The 19,254-nt window shown below is 37.2% G+C and overlaps 1 protein-coding gene across 3 annotated transcripts in view; it reads right to left on the reverse strand.

Annotated features, from left to right (window-relative positions):
- The window catches only part of PLEKHH2 (pleckstrin homology, MyTH4 and FERM domain containing H2), a 57,030-nt gene that overhangs the window by 21,039 nt on the left and 16,737 nt on the right, over positions 1–19,254 (reverse strand). For all 3 annotated transcript variants that reach the window (XM_055816383.1, XM_055816384.1, XM_027788592.2), the window contains 13 exons: positions 15,570–15,632; positions 14,386–14,535; positions 13,848–13,931; positions 12,281–12,362; positions 10,323–10,505; positions 7,619–8,607; positions 6,558–6,633; positions 5,983–6,077; positions 5,207–5,351; positions 2,853–2,989; positions 1,652–1,762; positions 1,305–1,391; positions 642–800 (listed from right to left, as the gene is read on the reverse strand). In XM_055816383.1, coding sequence (XP_055672358.1) covers positions 642–800; positions 1,305–1,391; positions 1,652–1,762; positions 2,853–2,989; positions 5,207–5,351; positions 5,983–6,077; positions 6,558–6,633; positions 7,619–8,607; positions 10,323–10,505; positions 12,281–12,362; positions 13,848–13,931; positions 14,386–14,535; positions 15,570–15,632 — 2,361 coding nt within the window. The remainder of the gene's footprint in view (positions 1–641; positions 801–1,304; positions 1,392–1,651; positions 1,763–2,852; positions 2,990–5,206; positions 5,352–5,982; positions 6,078–6,557; positions 6,634–7,618; positions 8,608–10,322; positions 10,506–12,280; positions 12,363–13,847; positions 13,932–14,385; positions 14,536–15,569; positions 15,633–19,254) is intronic.

Consider the following 19,254-nt stretch of genomic DNA (forward strand, 5'->3'; position numbering starts at 1 on the left):
AGAAATACAGACTACATTTCCCCATCTCTGAAGTTTGGTGATGTTGGGAGTAAATGCCTTGGTTCAAATTTCTTTCCAATTTCTTCCACATCACTAGACAAATAATTAAAACTGCCTAACTCTATTAAGGGCATAAGAAAGCATTAGATGCTTGTCTCAAACCAAAGGCCAATATGAGTTTTCATTTGGCTTTGGATCAGGCCTAAATTAGTGGAAGCAAAGGAAATGGAAGAATTAAGAGAGATAAATTCCTTTTATACCTAATTTTATTATCATTAAATAATCTGTCCCGGTGAATAACACAGAAAAAGAGAGCACTCCACTGAAGTAAGGTAGGTCAATTAGCTACTGAAACATAGGCTGAACTAGGATACCACTGAATTGCAAACGGAGAACTGAACACAGGAACTAATGAATTAAAAAAGACAGAAAGAAAAATCAAATCAACCAACCAGAAGAAAAATACTGCCCAAAGTAGGCAAGCTGGTAGTCCTCCTGGACTGTTCACATTGTAAAGTACTGGGAAAGCAAATACATGTCTGTTGTGCTTGTGTTTATTTTATTTTGGGGCCATTTTCATCTAGATATTACTCTTAAGATATATGGAATAAAGCAGATTGGGGAAACAAGAGTATTCTTACCTTTGTAAGCAATCCTTTCATGGTTGGCTTGATTTCAGGCTGTATGAAAAGTGGGCTGGCAGCCTGTATTTTAAGAACATTCTGCAGTACTTTTATCCATTCTTCTAAGATGTTGGGAGAATCAGCAGTCAGGTAGTATGTTCGTTTTTCTGTGGTCAGCTACATAGTAACAGAAGAGTCTTGAGCATTAGGAACATTATACATTTGACCCCACAGTGTGGGGGCTGAACAATGTAGTTTCAGAACTTTGGGGGGTTCATTTTCCCCAAAGTACTTTTCATTAACAAAACATTCTGTGGCCAGGCAGAGCAGACAGACCTTTTCTAAGGCTTCATCTGAACAGTTTCAGGACAGCAGAACTGAGAAAACTCAATTTGTTTCCTTTCAGACGAACAATTTATCCTAGCCCTAACGGCTGGGCCCAAGACGACTCTATTTCTGTCTCATACGTGACAATCTGACCTTTGCAACAATACAAACAAGACTACATGTAGGACTTTTTAGTTTCTGTAACTGAAATGATTCTTTGATTACGAATGAAGGGCAGTGATTCATTCCAAGTCCACACCTGGACTTCCAGTCCAACAGGACTGGAACAAGGGGTTGGTTTTGGGGATGGATGGAACAAAACCCCACTGAAACACAGATGAGAAAAGCACACACCTGAATTGTTTGTTTTCCATCACCCCTTTCAATATGGCTAGATGCATTTAGCTCAATTTGACCTTGAGGTTTTCGAATGACATCACTCTATAGAAAGAACGGGAAAAGAGTATTTGAAATCTATCAACAAATAGCGATAAATAATTATAGAACTCATTTAAACATTAATCTTGATAAATATTTCCTAGTTAGACATTGAGTACCTTGTAAACCTCTTGAGGAACTGAGTTCTGAATCATTCTCTAACAGCTCAGACACCAGGACCGCATTTCTTTTCCTTCTAGCAGCATTTGATTCTCACTGAAAACAATCTAACATTAAGTAGCAGGTAAGTTACATGTACTTACTGGAGATTTGTAGTATAGTAATTCACCTCCTTTAAGCACAAACCACCGTCGTTTCCAGGTCTTTACTTTACCGCCCATTTTTAACAGATATCCAGATTTTTCCAAAGGTTCCTGATTTAGAAGTATATATTTATAAAATGTAGTTAGGTACACATATAAAATACCCCTCAGAGATATGTATAAATACATATGCACACACATACTTTAATGACTTAAAAGCATGCTAAAGAATAATTTCAGTATTTGATGAGTCTTTCAGTCCAACAACAAATTTTTTACAATCATCAGTTAAGACAAATGCCATGCATGTGGGAGAACTGATTAATATCCCTACTTACAGTTATAGTACATAAAGGAGAGTAAGTGATTTGTCCAGAACCACACAAAAGAATGAAGAATATGATGATTCCTGATTTTATTTTCTAATTATTTATATTAAACAAGGAACAAAATGAATACCATGTAAATATACATCTTCCCCCAACTTCAGGGCCTAACCTATGGACCAGGTAAAGAGCACTGTAATTCAGAGCTCGACACAGCCATACTTTTAGTGTGTACACCTGTAGAAGAGAGTTCACCATTTTGCTCCATGAAGAAAGCTTAAAATACATTATCTTCATCACCAGGCAGTCAATACACTTGTATGTTAAAACACTAACTACTAACACAGGCCATTAAAAAACTTCTGGAGACAGACCAATACTCCATAATGGTTTCTTTGACCTTCCTTGCATGTTGCTCTACTTCTGATTTCTCTGATGCGTAAAGTTTTCCCTGTATGAGGAAAACTATAGAAACATATTACTGCACACAGATTTCTACTGATGCCTTCAGCTCCTTCAGTGGAATGCCTTTCTATGTCCCTGAATATTCAAATATTAATTTTAAGCTGATTTCAGTATTTCACGTGCAATCTGATACCAGATCTGGTTCCAAGAAAGGAAAACCTTAAGTGCTTTGAGTTGTCTTCTGGAGTTGTCTACATATTTTCAATCATTATATAGAAAGCTCAGAATTATCCTCCACTTCCCTTCAATCATTATAGCCTTACATGGCTAACACACTGTTGGTATATTTTGCTATTTTTACTCATAAGGCATTCTGTGAGTCTCCAAGACAGAGATTTGGTAGCAGCCTTTGAACATAAGTATACACACAGAACCACAGGTACACTTCTTCACAGAAATTTTGTACTCACATTTTTGCCATTATCACTAGGTGAGGAAGAGGTCTTAGGAAGTTTCTGCTCTGGCTCTGAATAGTCTGCATCTACTGAATATGCATCCGGAGGAATAGCATAGTCACTTTCTGAGGTCACAGAAGATAGAGACACACCTGTGTTAAATGAAGAGGAACATTTCTTCATTTTTTTTTATCCCATTACAAACAAATGAGATCAGAATATTCATGCAGAAAGAGTATCTGAACAGGATCTGCAGGCAAACACAAGTATGAGCATAAATGCAGCAGGAACCAAGCTTTTTTTTAAGTATCAGCTTATCAAACTATTAGCAGAGTGCTAATACCCAAATCCCATTTTCTTCAGAATTAAACCGAGTTTAAGTCACTTGTGAATGGAATTAATAGATGTCTTCTACGTATTATCACCTTCTGGTTTATCACAACAGCTTTTTTAAGGAAGGAGTTAGTGACATGCATCATATTCATTCTCTAGAAAATGAATACAGGATCTTTAATTAAACTAAGCAACCTCTCCCCTTCCCCTTTCTCTCATTCACTCTAGTCTGTATTTCTCATTGGACTGCTTGTGTACTAAGAAGCGAGGCCCGAGATCTGCCATATGTTGAAGCTGGAGGTGACTGTCTGTATTTTGCAATTAGTATGAATTTTTATACTGAGGTTTTCTAAAAATCTGAATTCCAGATTCAGGATTTTTTTTAGTGTTTATTAGCTTTAATCCCCCTCACCAAAAAAATGTACCCTGTATTCAACTGTAGTGAATCATCAATTAAAATTCAAACTCCTCCCTTATTCATCACAGAAATAATTATTCTCAAATATGTGAACACATCCTTCTGTAAGGACTGGTGTTCTACTCTGAAAGGTTTGAAAAGATTGAAAGAAAGATGCCTTATTTCCTTTGTTTCATTAATTTCCAAACTCATTTCCCAATTTTATTTTGAAAAAAAAGCTTTTCTCATTTATTGCTTTGGTAACCCACCTGGGCTTTCAGAGTGGGTTTTTCTCTTCTCGTGTAGGACCCTGAATAACAAATAATGCCGCAAGCTAATTATGCACCTAGGGAAATTTGTGACTGCCCAGATTTTTAAACAACATGATCTCAACAAAGATATGTACGTATGTGTTTTCTGGTTAAGAAAGGTTTCCATTCATAAAACAATGCAAGGACTACTTTATGAGAAGAAAGCACAAACAAAAGGAATGGTTCCATTTTACAGACATGGATATAAATCGTAGGTGAAACCAGCTACTAAATTAGCTAATTTACCTTTCCTGTTGTGCAAGCATGTAACATGAGATTTGTCTGCAGCCATTGCACTGGTTTTTGCTCAGCAAAATGCAGCTGCTGGGAAGCAGGAACTATGGGTCCTTTCCACACTAATGTAGCAACTGTACATCACTCGCAACAGGACACAAAGCCATGTGGGACTGGCACTGGAAAACTATGGCTCTATCCAGCTGCTCAAGGGTGACTGAGTAGAGCTTCTGCTAACTGGGATTTTAACATACATAACAAAGAGTACTGAATAATGCTATTTTGCTTTTCTACAGCAATGTATAATGAAGGATCTTAACCCTTGGCCTCAATGGGATCTTAGATTTTAGTCTCCCTTGGTTTACCCAGTGAAGAAATACTCACAGGGATGTAATACTGATACTGTGACTCCATAAGGAAACATTGTAACTTTTAGTGTTAAGAAGCATATTATTTTCATTCTGCAGATGGAAGACACACAATTGCCTACAGCTGTGAGATTTGTCTTCCACAAAAGACAGAACATTACTATGTTCAAGTGTTTTAATTAAATCTTTGCACAGGACCTTGAGACAATCACTGTAAAACTGAATGATGTCCTTTACTCCATGACATGACAGAATCAAATACTCTCTTGAGGGAACTTTTCCACCTGCTTTCTAATCACATGCACCTGCTACTGTGTTTTATAAACTTGAATATATGTGGGGGTTTTTTTTCTTATGACAATTACTTTTTTCTACTTTTTACATACCTACAGCTAAAGGTCATAGGAAGTCCTTGGCATGACAGAGTACAGATAGATTGGAGCTTCTTGCTTTAAATGCACAAGTCACTTTTCCCTCCTGACAACAGCCAGCTACTAGATGAATGCCTTAAAAAGACATCTATAATAACAGCAATAAAAAGAAAGCCATGTGTAACAGTCCTTTCTCCTGCTTGAATAATAGATCTAGGCTTTGGTAGCTAACATAAAAGCCTAGATTAAGATGTCCGTGCTGTTTAAGGAAGAAATCCATTTCTAAGAAGATCGTGTAAACTGCGTAGCTGTCCAAACTTCCCAGAAGTTACTTGTTCTTAGGGTTTTTGCCTACCTCGTTTCATAGCCCGAGGACTACCCGGACCACTTCTGCTTCGAGAATCAGACTCAGAAGTCCTTGAGCTGGAGCAAGAGCTGTCTTCTTCCTCAGATCCTGACAACTCATCTATAAATGGGCTGTTGCTTATTTGAGTTGCTTTCTGCAGAAATTAACACATTCTTTGATACCTTGCATAAAGGGTATCAGTCATTTCCTTCATGCTGTGGCAGAGCTCTGCTGGCTTCATAACATTCAAAGCTGTTCTTGCTTGGGTTGTGAGTTTTGGCACACAAATATTAACATAAAACTGGATTCCTTCTGCCCTCTGTATACTCAACCATGCCCACACTTTAAAACAGAAACCTGAGCTAGCTCAAGGCATAGGTCTTTCCAAATCGCAAAAGGCTGCCAGAAGACAAACAACATTGTGTTTAGTTCCTGCTGGCTATCTGACTATGAACAGCTTTGCCACTAACACAAAAACATTTCTGCATATACACACACTTTTAATTATGGCACTGAACACCATGTGGATCTGTTTAATAATTAACAAGCCTTTGGAAAAAATCAGCAAGGAACCTAAGAAGAACTGACCTAGGATACTAACATTTTATAAGCAGCAATAATTTTTTTCCAGCTATTTGACATTTCCATTACTTCTGGGGTTCTATGATCTCTAAACATCATCTTAGGACATATTTGGCATGGTAGCATCAAATGTGCAACAGTACGTTCCTGGATGTGAAGCCTAAGGGTGTTTAAAAATTTCCTTTAACCAGTAATACAGTTACCCCTTTCAAAGTGGTGTAGACAGGAGTGGTCATGTTCTTATATATCAGAGATGTATATAATCCGGATACGGAGTATGAAGTTAGTGAAACAGCACCTAAAAAAGCAACATATTTTATAAATTACCTTCCTAATTATGCCTCAATTAACCAAATTCAAACATAATTTGTTTCATTGTATAGCTGCTATAAAAAAATAACTCCAGAACTGTTTTGGATGTGAGATTTATAGCTTTTTGAAATTTACAATGGTTTTAAGGAGTATAAATAAATTGTAGTCATGACCACTACCACTTTCTAAATTGGATGTATAATCTACCTTGGTACTTGGTATAGAATCTTCAAAATGAATTGCAAAGAAAACTGGAGTGAATAAAGTACAAATTCAGCACAAAGTCATAAAGCAATGTAACAGAAGACAATGGAAAGATAATCAATGATCTTCTAGGTTTTAAATAGCAGGTAACTGAATCTTCATAAGTATATCTGAGAGGAACAGGGACATTTCGTCCTTGCTCACAGATCACCGTAAGAATATAATTTTTGTGGATGAAACAATGAACAGCTAAAGCACTTACTTTTGTTAAGAGAGTCCGTGGTGAAAGCTTCAGACATCCTTAAACCAGATTTGGCTACGGCATAAATTCTGCTTTCCTATACAAGCAGAATGGATTTGATGGTAGATAATTAAAACACAGCAATTTCAGTTTATCTCCCCATAGCCTCCTAGTCTTTGTGTTAGTGGAACAATATGATAAAATGGTTTATAAAATGGCATCATCAATAGCAGCTGAAAAATGCATCCTTGTTTTATATGCCATACCCATCATATCCATGACCAGTCTGAACCCTTTTTTCACACAATGCTTGCCCTGTAGGCAACATTTTTAAAAGCTATTATCAGGGGCCAAAGAAGGTATTTTTTAATGGAAGACTGTATGTTAAGAACAGAGAAATGCCATTAGGAGGCAACTTTTTAACTGTTTTCTGTTAAAAGGCCACCATAAGAAAATCTATAGTGAAAAAATATGCACTAAAATACATACAGAGAGAAGGTGTTACATTAATGCATTATTCATCTCTGAATCATTAATAGATCTCGTGACTTTGGAACTGAAGAATCAGTCTTGACACAGTTAATTTTGGATTTTGTGTAAGACATATTAATATCTATTTTAATTCCCTGGTTGATGGGTTTAAAATTTTACTTGGAAATGTGATCAATAACTTCTGTAATCTGTAGTTGTCTTCTATTGACTTCATTGCCTAGACTGTGAGCGGTACAATGATTATAGCAAAGGCATTGACACTAGCCCTCTTAAGCTCTGTTGGTGTTAAGATAAATAAAAAAATGCATTTTCACAAGCATTACCTCCTTTGATACACTCAAAAGGATATATGTAACTTAGATGTGTCATGAAAAATATTGGTCTTATCTACAAAAGTAGTGACAATGTTTTTAAGTGGCAGAAATACTCTGCTTCAAATCAAACTTGCTTCGGAGTGTGCTGTCTTAGTTCCAATTAAAGTAACACCCTGTCATCAAACAGAAAATAAGAAAGGTAGAGGCAACAAATATCATAGAAGAGAGGCATGAAAATGAGTTAGTTTCACCAAACAGAAAAATATCTATAATTACCCAAGAAGGAAATCGATGTAATGGAGGGGTTGGAGGTTTGTTGCTAGCACCCTTCTTTGTCATATCACAGGGTTCTTGGGCTTCAGCATTTTGTGCTTCAGTGCAGTCATAGGTAAACACTCCTTCATCACAGCCAATCTCCATTTTCTCTAAGATATCTGTATCTTCTCCATCCACCAGATCAATGTCTGTTTCCTGAGGTCTCCACGGACGTATCATGCTTATGGCATTTCTATTTTTACCAAACATTCTGTCAGAACTCAGCTGGGGCTGGCTTAGATGTTTCTTTGCTAACGCTGAATTTATATTAAACACATTAGGAGTCCGTAGCTTTGGCGGTGGCAAATTTGAGGGAGAATCTGATTGTGTTGTGCATTGGGAACCAGCAGAAGTTGCTAGAATTTGATGTTTGGGTGTCAGAGCAGGTGTTAAAATTGGACTTGGGGTATTTGCCTCACTGGATGAGGATGAATAATCTAGCCTCTGAGACTGAAATTTCTTATTCAGTTCATCTGAAGAACTGTCTTGGTCTTTCTTTTTACTTGTGAAGTCAGAGTTGCACTTTCTACCTGGATTGTTCTGACCTTTTCTTTGGGACCCTTGCTGCCAGGAGTATAACTTCTTGTCCTGAGCCCTCTGAACACCAAAAGTCTCTTCTTCAAATAAAGAACTACTGTCATCAGATGCTGTCAAATACATTTCACTTCCCACTCTACCGTACCTTGCATTCTCTTCAGATGTGTGGCTTGAAAGAGTCGATGCACACCTGGATTTCAGTCCTTTAGTGTCTCCTCCATCCTCGTCTGAGCTCCAGTCACTCCCGGTAGTGCAGGAGTTCTTTGACATGTCACTGTCTATATCTTTGGATGAACAGCTAGTTCGCACATTTTTGTTCTGCTCTGATCCAGAGGAACTTTGTTGCAATGACTTCTGACCTTTACTGGTCTGGTGTGCAGGAACTGCAAAGGTAGTTTCCAGGATATCCTTCTCTAGAGGAGAAATACAATGAACATGACAGTATTACTTTAGCAAACCTGACTGCTAAAGGATTTTGTCATCATGTCTGCAAATGTGTAAGCACATTTAAGTTTTTCACTGTTGTAAATAATAAAACTTAAGAAAAATACTGTAATTTATGAATGCAACTGAAGTTGCAATGATGTTTGCCAAACAATGGTAACAGACATCACTCCAAGTTTTAGCCCAACTAAAAATGGCAGTAAATGTAAAGAAAAGCAGAGTGGAGCCATATCTGAAAGTAAACCACATATGTATGAAGACAAACAAACAAACCACCAAAAAAACCCAAAGATGTAAGAGGGCATATAAATTTAGCTGCTTTATTAAATCTAAGGAAAATTAAAGTTAAATAACAGATCATCAGAAAGTATTTACATTAACAAATTAAATATTCTGAGAATTTCTACAGTGTTTATACACAGAAATTTCTTCTGTAAGCTATTATTGTATTCCTAGTGGTGAATGCTTAAGATATACAAGACAGGCTCATGGAAAATGCCTAGGAAATGCTGTATTAAAAACAACTTCGCTTCTGCTGTTCCCTTTTACCTGGTTTTGCAAAAGAGCACTATAGGTCGCAGTGTGTCAGTGATGCCTATGTGCTCCCCTCAAGTAAAAACAGATCCAAGAACTAGGGCTTTTCTACACAGACACTTGGTAAAGTTGATGTTTAATAGCTGTATGAAGTGGATTGGATAAGCCAAAGATTTTAATTTACTCCATGTAATGATATAACAAAAGTTGATCTGCTTCTGTCTAGGCAAGCCTAAGGGTCTGTTTCTTATCCTTTCCCTTGAAAAAGGATTCTCATTTCAATTCCCTCATCTATAAAAACAGAAATAATAATACATACCCACCTTTATAATGAACTTGGTGTAATACAAATATACAAAATATTAATAGGACCTATTTCGGTTTCTGATTTTCTACAGACCTCAACTTGCAATTTTGGGTACCATGACTAACTGTGGTGAAAACGCTAAGGTCATGAACAGTACTGTGGGACTCAAACGAAGGACCAGAGCAAGTCTCCTTCCTGAGCTTTTCATTGCTTAAGGGAAGTAGCAAACTGCAATGGACTTGCTTATGCTTATAAGAGCCTAACAGCATGCCAGGCCAATCTGCTGGCACTACAAGACTTCAAGGCTTGATCAATGACCTGATCAAGGAGCATTCTCCTTCTTCAGATAGGAAAAGATGTGAAAACATGCCTAAGACTCTCTTCTGTTTTTTCTGACCCTGATCATACTAATGAAAGGTTACTGAGTTGATCTTGTTGAGTTAGGCATAAAAGTAACACTGGGATACCAGTGATAGCATAGATAAAACACAGAAACTGGACTCAGGTGAGACTACACAGGCATAAAAACATAACAGCCTTCCCTGAGGGACTGGCAGCCATAAGCTCTTTATGCTACTGTGGAGCAAACCTGGGCCACAACAAATTGTTTCCTTTGCAGCCAAAGCACCCATCAGCCGCTGCATGCTGCCAGACAGTGTATTAGCGGTATTATGGAGACTACTGCTCAACAGGTTTTCCTCCTAGTAACAGAGACGAGCATTACAGAGGGAGAGAGTCCTGCTATGTACTTTGAAAACAGCTGGTTCGGATACACTGACATAGTTGCCGATCTTAGTTTTCAATCTGTGTCAGAATAAAATGGCAATATTGGTGACTAAGTACCTGGCATGTTTTTGCCTTCAGTGTAGTCTGACACTTTAGATGAAGACTTGCTTATTTCTTCAAACTTAGGAGATGGTTGAGGACTTCTTGCTCGATTTGAAAAGCATCCGAAAGTCAAACTGCTTAGTCGCTGACACTCCCCAGGCTTTTGTGTTGAAGTAGCAGACTTCTTACCCGTAGCTTCTGAAGAACAGTAATTCAGAAATACTGTGTTAAAAAGATACAGCACATTACCCTACTGGTCTCTAGTATCTCTCTCTCTCTCCCTCTGCAGTGTAAACTTGTTTTTTAAGACAACTAAAATCTAGCAAAAAGACAATTAAAAAATTATTATAGGAGTAAAAATCTATCTGGTATCTCCCCATATCAAAATAAACCCAGAGCTACACTTCTGGTTCTTAAAGATTGATTATTATTTTTTTTAGTATAGAAACAAAACCTGTAATCTCTTTTAACAATTTAACAGCAGTAAGATACAAAACATGTACTTAAGACAGAATGAAAACCTAGTGGAAATACCAGATTTTATTCTGCTGTGACTGAAGCAAAATCTTATGGATTGGTCTAGGATATATAATGGGAAAGACTGTAGAACAATAGTATTAAAATATGTAGTGGACTTCCCTTCAGATAAAAATATTAAGAAAATCTGTAATAGGTGCTACAGCAAACATAAAGAAGTTACCAGGCTTAGAAGGGTATATATGGAGGACTTCAAGAGAAGACGAAAGCATAAAATGATTAAGTGCTTCCAGAAAATGACATCTGTCCTTAGGGACAGCTATTCTGCCAGAAACTGATACGAAACAATGCTGTTCATCCCTGTTTATAAGAAATTCTGTGGCAAATCAAGGAAGAAGAGGCCCTTATCCATACCTGTAAACTGTTTTAACAGTACCGCATGATCATAATTTTTAGCCTGTTACCAGCACGGACACTGCAAATAGTAATAAATTTCTTAATATTTTTAAGCATATCAGTAAATGTGTGTTGAAAACCAGCTGACAAATGCTTAAGTGTCTCAAAAAGCCTTTGAATAGATCTCTCAGAATAGGATGACTAAAGCTGTTAAGTGCCAAAGTATATCGAATTGCTACTGATCAAAAACCAGCAAAGAAACAAACAATGCAGTTCCCTCATTAACAGAGAGGTACATCTTAGTTTAAAAGCTATTTATATTTTTCACATATTATGCGTATTACATGTGTACATACAGATATATACACATTTCTAAATGTCTGTGTAAGTATATATATACATGAGAGAGATTATCAAGAAATGAGGGCAAGGTAGCATACTAACTTCAGACGATAGTACATTGTCAGGTCAACTATGTATGGAGAGGGTTGTGGGAACCTTCAGAAAGACTTAAGAAAGTTGATGAGCAGGCACACGGTGGCAAGTAAAATGCAACTTTGATTAATGCAAAATAATGCTCTTTAGAAGGAATATTCCTCTTTCCCATATTTACATTTTATGAATTTTAAATTAACTATCTCTACTTGGAGAGGAACTTGATGGTACTGTGGCTGAATTGACATTTTGGATTATTGTAGTCAATGTATTAATTAAAAAAATCTTATCAGAATTCTGATTCCCAGCTGACCATTTGCTAGAAGAAGCAGGTGCAGACTGACACTCATCTATTCCTTAACAGTGCTAGGACCACCTATTCTATAAAGAAGTGAAGGCAAAGATCTGACATAAATCCAGTCAAATCTTACTACTTGCAGAACTCTTAAATAACAGAGATAACCATTCACCCAACAAAAAACAGCTGTGGTTTGTCTGTGCGTCTTTTAAATAAAAATTTAATTATTGCTTGCCTAACACCTTATGCACAGTCACTCTGATGTCAATTCATACTAACTGAAATCTGTGGATGCACAAATTCATAGGGAACAGAAAGAAGTATGCCATATATATAGAAGTTTTAACTTAAAAGATCTGTACTTTACCTTGCAGTTTAGACTGTACCGTTTTCATCTCTTTGGTTTGCTTTTGGTTGATCAAGCGAAGGTTCTGATTTTCCACCTCTAACTAAAAGCATATAAATGTAATCTCATCCACTGGTGAAATAATTTTTAAAATCGTTACATCATTTAGATTTTCTCAGAACTTCTGCCTATCTAAAGATAAAGCTAGTTCAAACGGTAAGCTTCTCTCTGCTACTTCTCTTAATGCCAAGTCTAGGCATTTGTTTATTCTGAAGAACAAAATTCCTTGCAATGATTATTTGCTCAGCTTCTGTTAAAACCATTCCTCCAACCAAGCAAACCCAAGACTGCTCTAAAAAGCCTTACTATTAGAGAAAAAAGAAATCTGCATTGGGTTTTTTAATAAAAGCAGAGGGCAGAATTACAAATTTCTGTGCCACCTGGCAAACCCAAAAGCAAGCAGAGGAATTGGAGGGAGTGATGGTGCTAATGCCTCTTACCATCCCACAGCAAAAGTTAAAAAAACAGGTACCTAAAAACTTTACAGAGAGCAGAAGACCTTCTACAGGAAGAAAAATACTCAACAACCCATTGCTGTAGCCCACTACCAGGAGGTGAAAGATGTTGGTTCAAACTCCTGCTCCAAATCAGGCAAAGAGAACGCTGGAATCTGACTCTCCCACATCACACGCAGGAGAGCCAGCAACTCAGCTTCCCACTGGGTGACACCTAACGACCTCTGTGAAACTAGCTTGAGAATCTCTATGTTTCAAACTAAGTAAATAATTTGAGTCATTTGATTTTGTCCCAAGTTTTTCAAGATAATTTTAGCTAAACTTAATTGCATTTTTATTAATTGATTTCAAACACTCGCTCACAGACTAACGGTAAATGTTACTTCTAGTTTCCCATTTTAAAAATAATAATTTAATTATTTTTCAACTGGAGTGAGTATAATTTCCAGTTAACCACAACAGAGTGTTTTTTTTTTACAGGTAACTTTAAATTCTATACACACAAGGAGGAGAAAGCACAGCTGCACACCAGAAACTGGCACCTTTAGGCAGGGCAAAGACATGGTTATCTCACCACAGCAGAGAAATAATGGAGACACCTGGTCTCTTTTGAGAACAGAGTTGGTGCCTCTGAAGCTATTCACGACTAAGAGTACTGTGGGCACTGGAAAATAAAAATGATCAAGTCCTTTTTTGTGCCAGGCCCCAGCAGACTTGGTCAGCTTTCTGGGGATTATTCACACTTCAGGCATCTGGTTGAGCAAGCTGTTTGCCAGCTAATCTTAGTGGAGACAAGCAGACCTTCCAGAGAGCAGTTCTGGGCCCTTTCTCCGTAAAAACAACCCTGATATATTAGCTGACCAAATTAAACATCAGAATTTAAGTGATATGGATACTCTGCCCTCTGTGCTGCTTTCATTTTTTCTCTTTCAAGCAAATAACTATACACATCAATGACACTGGGAAGCATTTTTTTTTACTATGGCACAAAGCCCTTTAACAGCCAAAAAGCCTAAGGGATATCCAGTCACACCACTCGATTTTCTTCGTAAGTATCGTAGCAAGAGTTATACCTCATGGAGCTTGACTGTCACCCATTCTTTTATTTTAGCTGCTTTTTCTTCTATGATTTTCGCTTCTTGCAGTCTTATTTGCTTCTGGAAAAAAAATTGACATAAGTGTATTTTTCACTGAGCGTTATAGTCTGCCTGCCTAGTATCTTTCAGACACAAATCCTAATACTGCTTTAAGTAATTCAGTCTCTTGGGCAATACATGGTGTTTTTTAAAAAAAAATTATGAATAGACCCTTCACAGAGGCTGCTGTTCCTCTTTCCTCCACGAAAAATGAAAACTCTTCAGAGGACACAGTGAAAAGGAAGAACACCTTTCCCCTATTAGAAGTCAGATGCCTTTCAAAGAAAGCCAGAGCATAATTTGCAAGTGATTAAACCTTATTTAGATTACATACTTCTAATGGGAACCTCTTTAATCTAAACAACAGAAATAGTGCTAAACTTTTCTGTTCTCTATTGATCTTAATTTTTATTTTCCTTTTGTATAATTAAGAACTGAACTGATGCTCATCTTTTATAACACCATTATTTCTAACCTGTTCTTCAAGTTGTTGCTCCAATTTTTGTATTAAGTCATTTTTATCTTGTACCAGGATTTCCAGATCTTGACATCTCTTATACAACCTGGCTTCTGATTCGCTCGTTTGAACATTAGCTGCTTTTAATTTTTCTTCCATGACCTGCACCTATTTGGAAGGTCACATAAGATGTTAAGAAACATAACACTCTAAGTTAAAGGTAGTAATTTAATCACAAAATGGACTGTTAAAATTGCTCCCACATTTAAGATTCAAGATAACCCTGTAAAATTCTGAAGCCTATTTGAGAAGAAGTTCCACAGTTTGTTATGTCTCCCTATGCATCTAATACCAATAGGACTGGCAAAACACTGAAAGACCTTGTACAGATTTTGTTAGTATCCGTGAGGCTTCTAGGCCTGTAACACACAAGCTGAAATGCCAATAAGGGAAGAATGCAATTTATGTATAGGGAGCTGTTGTTAGGCTAAATAAACGTTTTAATAAACAATTGCACAGTGTAAAAAACCCCAACAAATTCTCAGAAGCATTCTGAAAAATGGCTTAAAAGTACTTGGCTTGTAGTCAGGAATGTTTTCTAACTCCAAATTAGTACATGAACATTTTTATCTTACAATTTTCAGTTTCTATCTGTCTCACAGTAAGATATGAAGAATTTTTAAGGAATACCAGAGATATGTTCATAAAATGTTTGCAAGTAGCTGTATGTGCCATTTGGAATCAAAAGGCAACTTTGGTTAAATACTTAGCCACGATCTCATTCTTTAGATGATATATAACTTCTACAAAAACTAACAACATAAACCAATCCTATTTAGAGACTGTATTGGAGAGCCTCATTTTATCTTCTTGCAGATTTACTAAAATAGGTCACCATTTCCTCTCCCTTTTGTTTCCAGGTGCATCATATATTCAAGACTCATGATGCATCAACAAAGAAGCTCATTATATGTATCTATTTTTTATTTGTGCTGTTAGCTTTGACTTTACTGAACAGAACTGGATAGCGAGCAGAGAAAGGTGTTAGAACATCTCTGGTAAGACAAATCAGCAGATGTAAAAAGAAACTGTCTTCTCACTTTTGAGCAATACTTAGGAAAAACAGACCTTTTTCTGAATTTCCCTTCATTACAGTAACATGCACATATCTAAGGGAGGTATTTTTCAATTTATATATATACCTGCTGAAAAGCTCTCTCCGCTTGACGATCAGCATCTATAACTTGTTTCTCAAGCTGCTGCATCTGTAGATATATGAAAATATACAGTAAAATTGCCATGCCTTCTGCCCATTGCCAGAAACACCATAGTGAAACATATTTCCATGGTCACTTTCCAAAAAGGAAAAGACAGGTTGTGCACAAAAGCATAAAAATAAATAAAAGGATAAAGAGTGTGTCACACTGGGAAGGAAATTCATCATTACGATTGTATTAAAACATTGTTAACATTCTTCTACATACTGTTCTTCATAGTATGATTCTGTGGCTGCTATATGACATACTGCTTTTTTTTCCCTGCTACCAGGAGCAGAAATTCCTTTGACAATAGCCCTGAAGCTTTCCTCATGCAGGTTCATAGTCTTAGAAAGTGCTAAGCTCCTTCATCTCCTTCCAAAACTGGCAACAGTAAAGGGTACCTGGCATATACCATTTGGCCACTAATTCTTCTGAAGTCAACAAATTTAGCTTTTGGGAAGAATCATGCTATGAGGCCTGTCCCACACTCCTCCACCCCCTGCATGAAAGAATGTGGCAGAAGGGACACGGTGGATTCAGGTTCTCCACAGACAAAAATGTGAAAAGCCACAGTAGAGATGGACGAAGACAGAGACCATCACAACACGGAGGAGTGCTGGCCCGTTTTGAGCAGTGAGAGACCCTGATCCATTACTTTATAACGATGCATGATAAACCATAGGCTCAAGCTTTGCCCTGGGCCTTGGAAATGCGTTTTACAGGGATTATTTTGAAGGCTTTTCCAACAATATGGAACAGAAGAGGCAAAAAAAAAATATTTACATTTTGTTACATTTTGTTAAGAGCTCTCTCGCCTGAGTTTGGTGAACAAAACAATTATGACTTCTTACGATTTTATGAAATAACACTAGGAAGTACGTAAGGTATTCCATGACTTAATGACTTTTTTTTTCACGTTTTCAGGAAATACCTAGCTAAGACCCCAGTTCATCTGAAGAGGATAAAACACCAAATAATTAAAATTGTGATACTCGGTATTCAGCTTCAAATTGTTCATAGAAAAGCATATGACACATATAATGCAAATTAAAACCATTTATTCCTTCTCCAGTTTACTGCTTGGTTATAAAATAATCAGTTTCATTCTGTCCTGTTTGTATGTGATTTCTGGCATCTTGCAGTTTCTTTTTCACTTTTCGTCTGTTTTTTTCTCTTCCCAATTATGTTGTCAACTGCATGAAATAGTGTTGTGTACTTTTAGCACCTCATCCAGACAAGGACAGAGAGTCATCATTTTCTATCAATCAGAAACTGAAAGTGGAGAAAATGAGTCTTCACTAACATAAAAAAAAAACCTGTGACTGACCTTTTAGTACTTTCTCATAAACACAAACCTCCAAAGTCTACATCTTAGTACCTCAACACACCATTGATACAAGAGCAACAAACATTGCACAACATGCGTGGTTATGGTCTGGTCCCCAGCGAGTTCTTTCGCAAGAACACTTCTAAGGATATGATTGTCCCAGTCATTCATGTACTAACAGTCCGGCCAGACAACAGGGAGATGAGCCTTCTTTGCTCCTCTCTGGTCACACGTATTTAATTTTGTATCTATATGACTTCATATTGAGATTTTGAGTTTAATTTTTAGAATTTTGAATTTTAAGTGTTTTTCTAAGGTCTTTTGGGGTTTATGTTCAAATAGAAGTTAGTTTTACAATACTCACTTTAATACTGTTTTTAAGACATTTCTTGTTTAGTGAGCTGAGGATTCAGAAATTGAGGTTATTTCTGAATATATACGGTCAGCTAACATTCCACTGTAGTAAAAGCACTATGCTAAATCAAAGTGCAGCTACTATATCAATAATGAACATAGTTAATACCCTATAATATTATGACAGAAAACTCCTTCAGATATTTATAATGTGAAATTCATTGTTGATGAGTAGCAAGTTGTTCATCAATCTTCACAGTCAAACAATTTGTAAATGCACCTGATTGCCACGGCAGTAATTGGCAATTTATTTACGTCCCGTAAGTAAAATTCATTTCAGCTGTAGAGTCATATCAGAAACATGGAAGATTCAATAAATGGAAAAACCCCTAAAAATGTTGCTTGCCAGGTCCACCCAGCTGCCACTGCAGCTGAACTGGCTCTGACTCAGCTTAAACCTGAAAACAGCTAGTCTCTTCAGCAGTATCTAATCATCACTGAACCACTGCACAAGGATTAAGCAGTAGTGCTGGTATTCTACACTATTTGAGTTCTGGATAATACAGTGCACTAAAGACCTAAATTCTTTCCACGTTTCTGCACTGAAACTGCACAATGCACCCCTTGCTAGGAATACATGCTGTTGCACAGGACCAGGAACATAGTAATATATTACTGTAGACTACTGGAACAAAGAATATGATTTGAATAAAGCTGTTGCCAAGATGAATGTAAAGAAGCTGAGAGAGTAATTACCAAGAAAAATAGCATTCAGAGATTAAAAATGGAAGAACAAGGTTTATTTTTGCTTCATTAAGAGTTAACAATTTCAAAAAGGTACGCTAAGAAGCTTTGCACAGTCTCACAATATGGATACGTCAATCAGCTTCCTGGCAACAACTAAATGTGACATTTTATTTGGAAAATTTCTAAAGGTCTTCAATTTATTTTAGAAGGCTCCTGTTAAAAAAAACCCCAAGCAATCTGTAATATTCAGCAAGAATGAAATACCATAGTTAACAAACATGACCACTTCTATTACGGTTAAATGGGCCAGCATTTCAATAATTTGATGCTACATAACATTTATTAAGTCCCGATTTTCTCTTTATTTACAGTTTATAGAGGTTTGTTTTGCACTGTCTATTGTAACAATAATGTAACTTTAAACATATGTATTTTTCCCATTTGCATAAATAATCTCTAACAAATCCACATAATAGTTTTGCCTGAAAAATGAGATTTCCATCTATACTCTGACTGCTTTGCTACCTTTTAGGCCTGTAAAATTAAAGAGAAAAAATGATTGCTTTAGGATACTCTGAAGGTTATCAAACTTGTTGGGCAGAAGATTGGAACTAGTTCCAAGGGAACGATGTCTCTTCACAAAGAAAACATAACCTTAAACCTTAAGTTAGTAAGAAGTTTCATAACAATGATCACATCATTACTGAGAGAGGGAGAGGAGAGAGGTGAAAATATGTGACTGGACTAATAGCTAATTGTTTAAATCAAGTCATGCTTTGAACTTGTCCAGAATAAAATGCAGTGGTAAATTCTCTTTACCCAGTGACTATGAAGACAATTTCAGACCACACGCAGATAGCTTAAGATCCTCATGATGGATCTTAACCTCATGATGGAAGAGGCAGGTAACTGTAGTGATGTCGAGCTTTGGAGGAAAAGGTCAGTGTGCTTTACAGATGCAGAAGAACTTGATGATCTGGATGAGGGGATCGAGCGCACCCTCGGTCAGTGTGCAGGTGACACCAAGCAGTGGGGAGCGTTGATCTGCCTGAGGGCAGGAGGCTCTGCAGAGGGTCTGGGCAGGCCGGGCCGATGGGCCCAGGCCGGTCGTATGAGGCTCAGCGCGGCTCAGTGCCGGGTCCTGCCCCTGGGTCACACCAGCCCCACGCAGCTACAGGCTGGGGCTGGGTTCAGTTTTGG

This window comes from Falco peregrinus, chromosome 11 (genome assembly GCF_023634155.1).
Source record: "Falco peregrinus isolate bFalPer1 chromosome 11, bFalPer1.pri, whole genome shotgun sequence".
Lineage (NCBI taxonomy): Eukaryota > Metazoa > Chordata > Aves > Falconiformes > Falconidae > Falco > Falco peregrinus.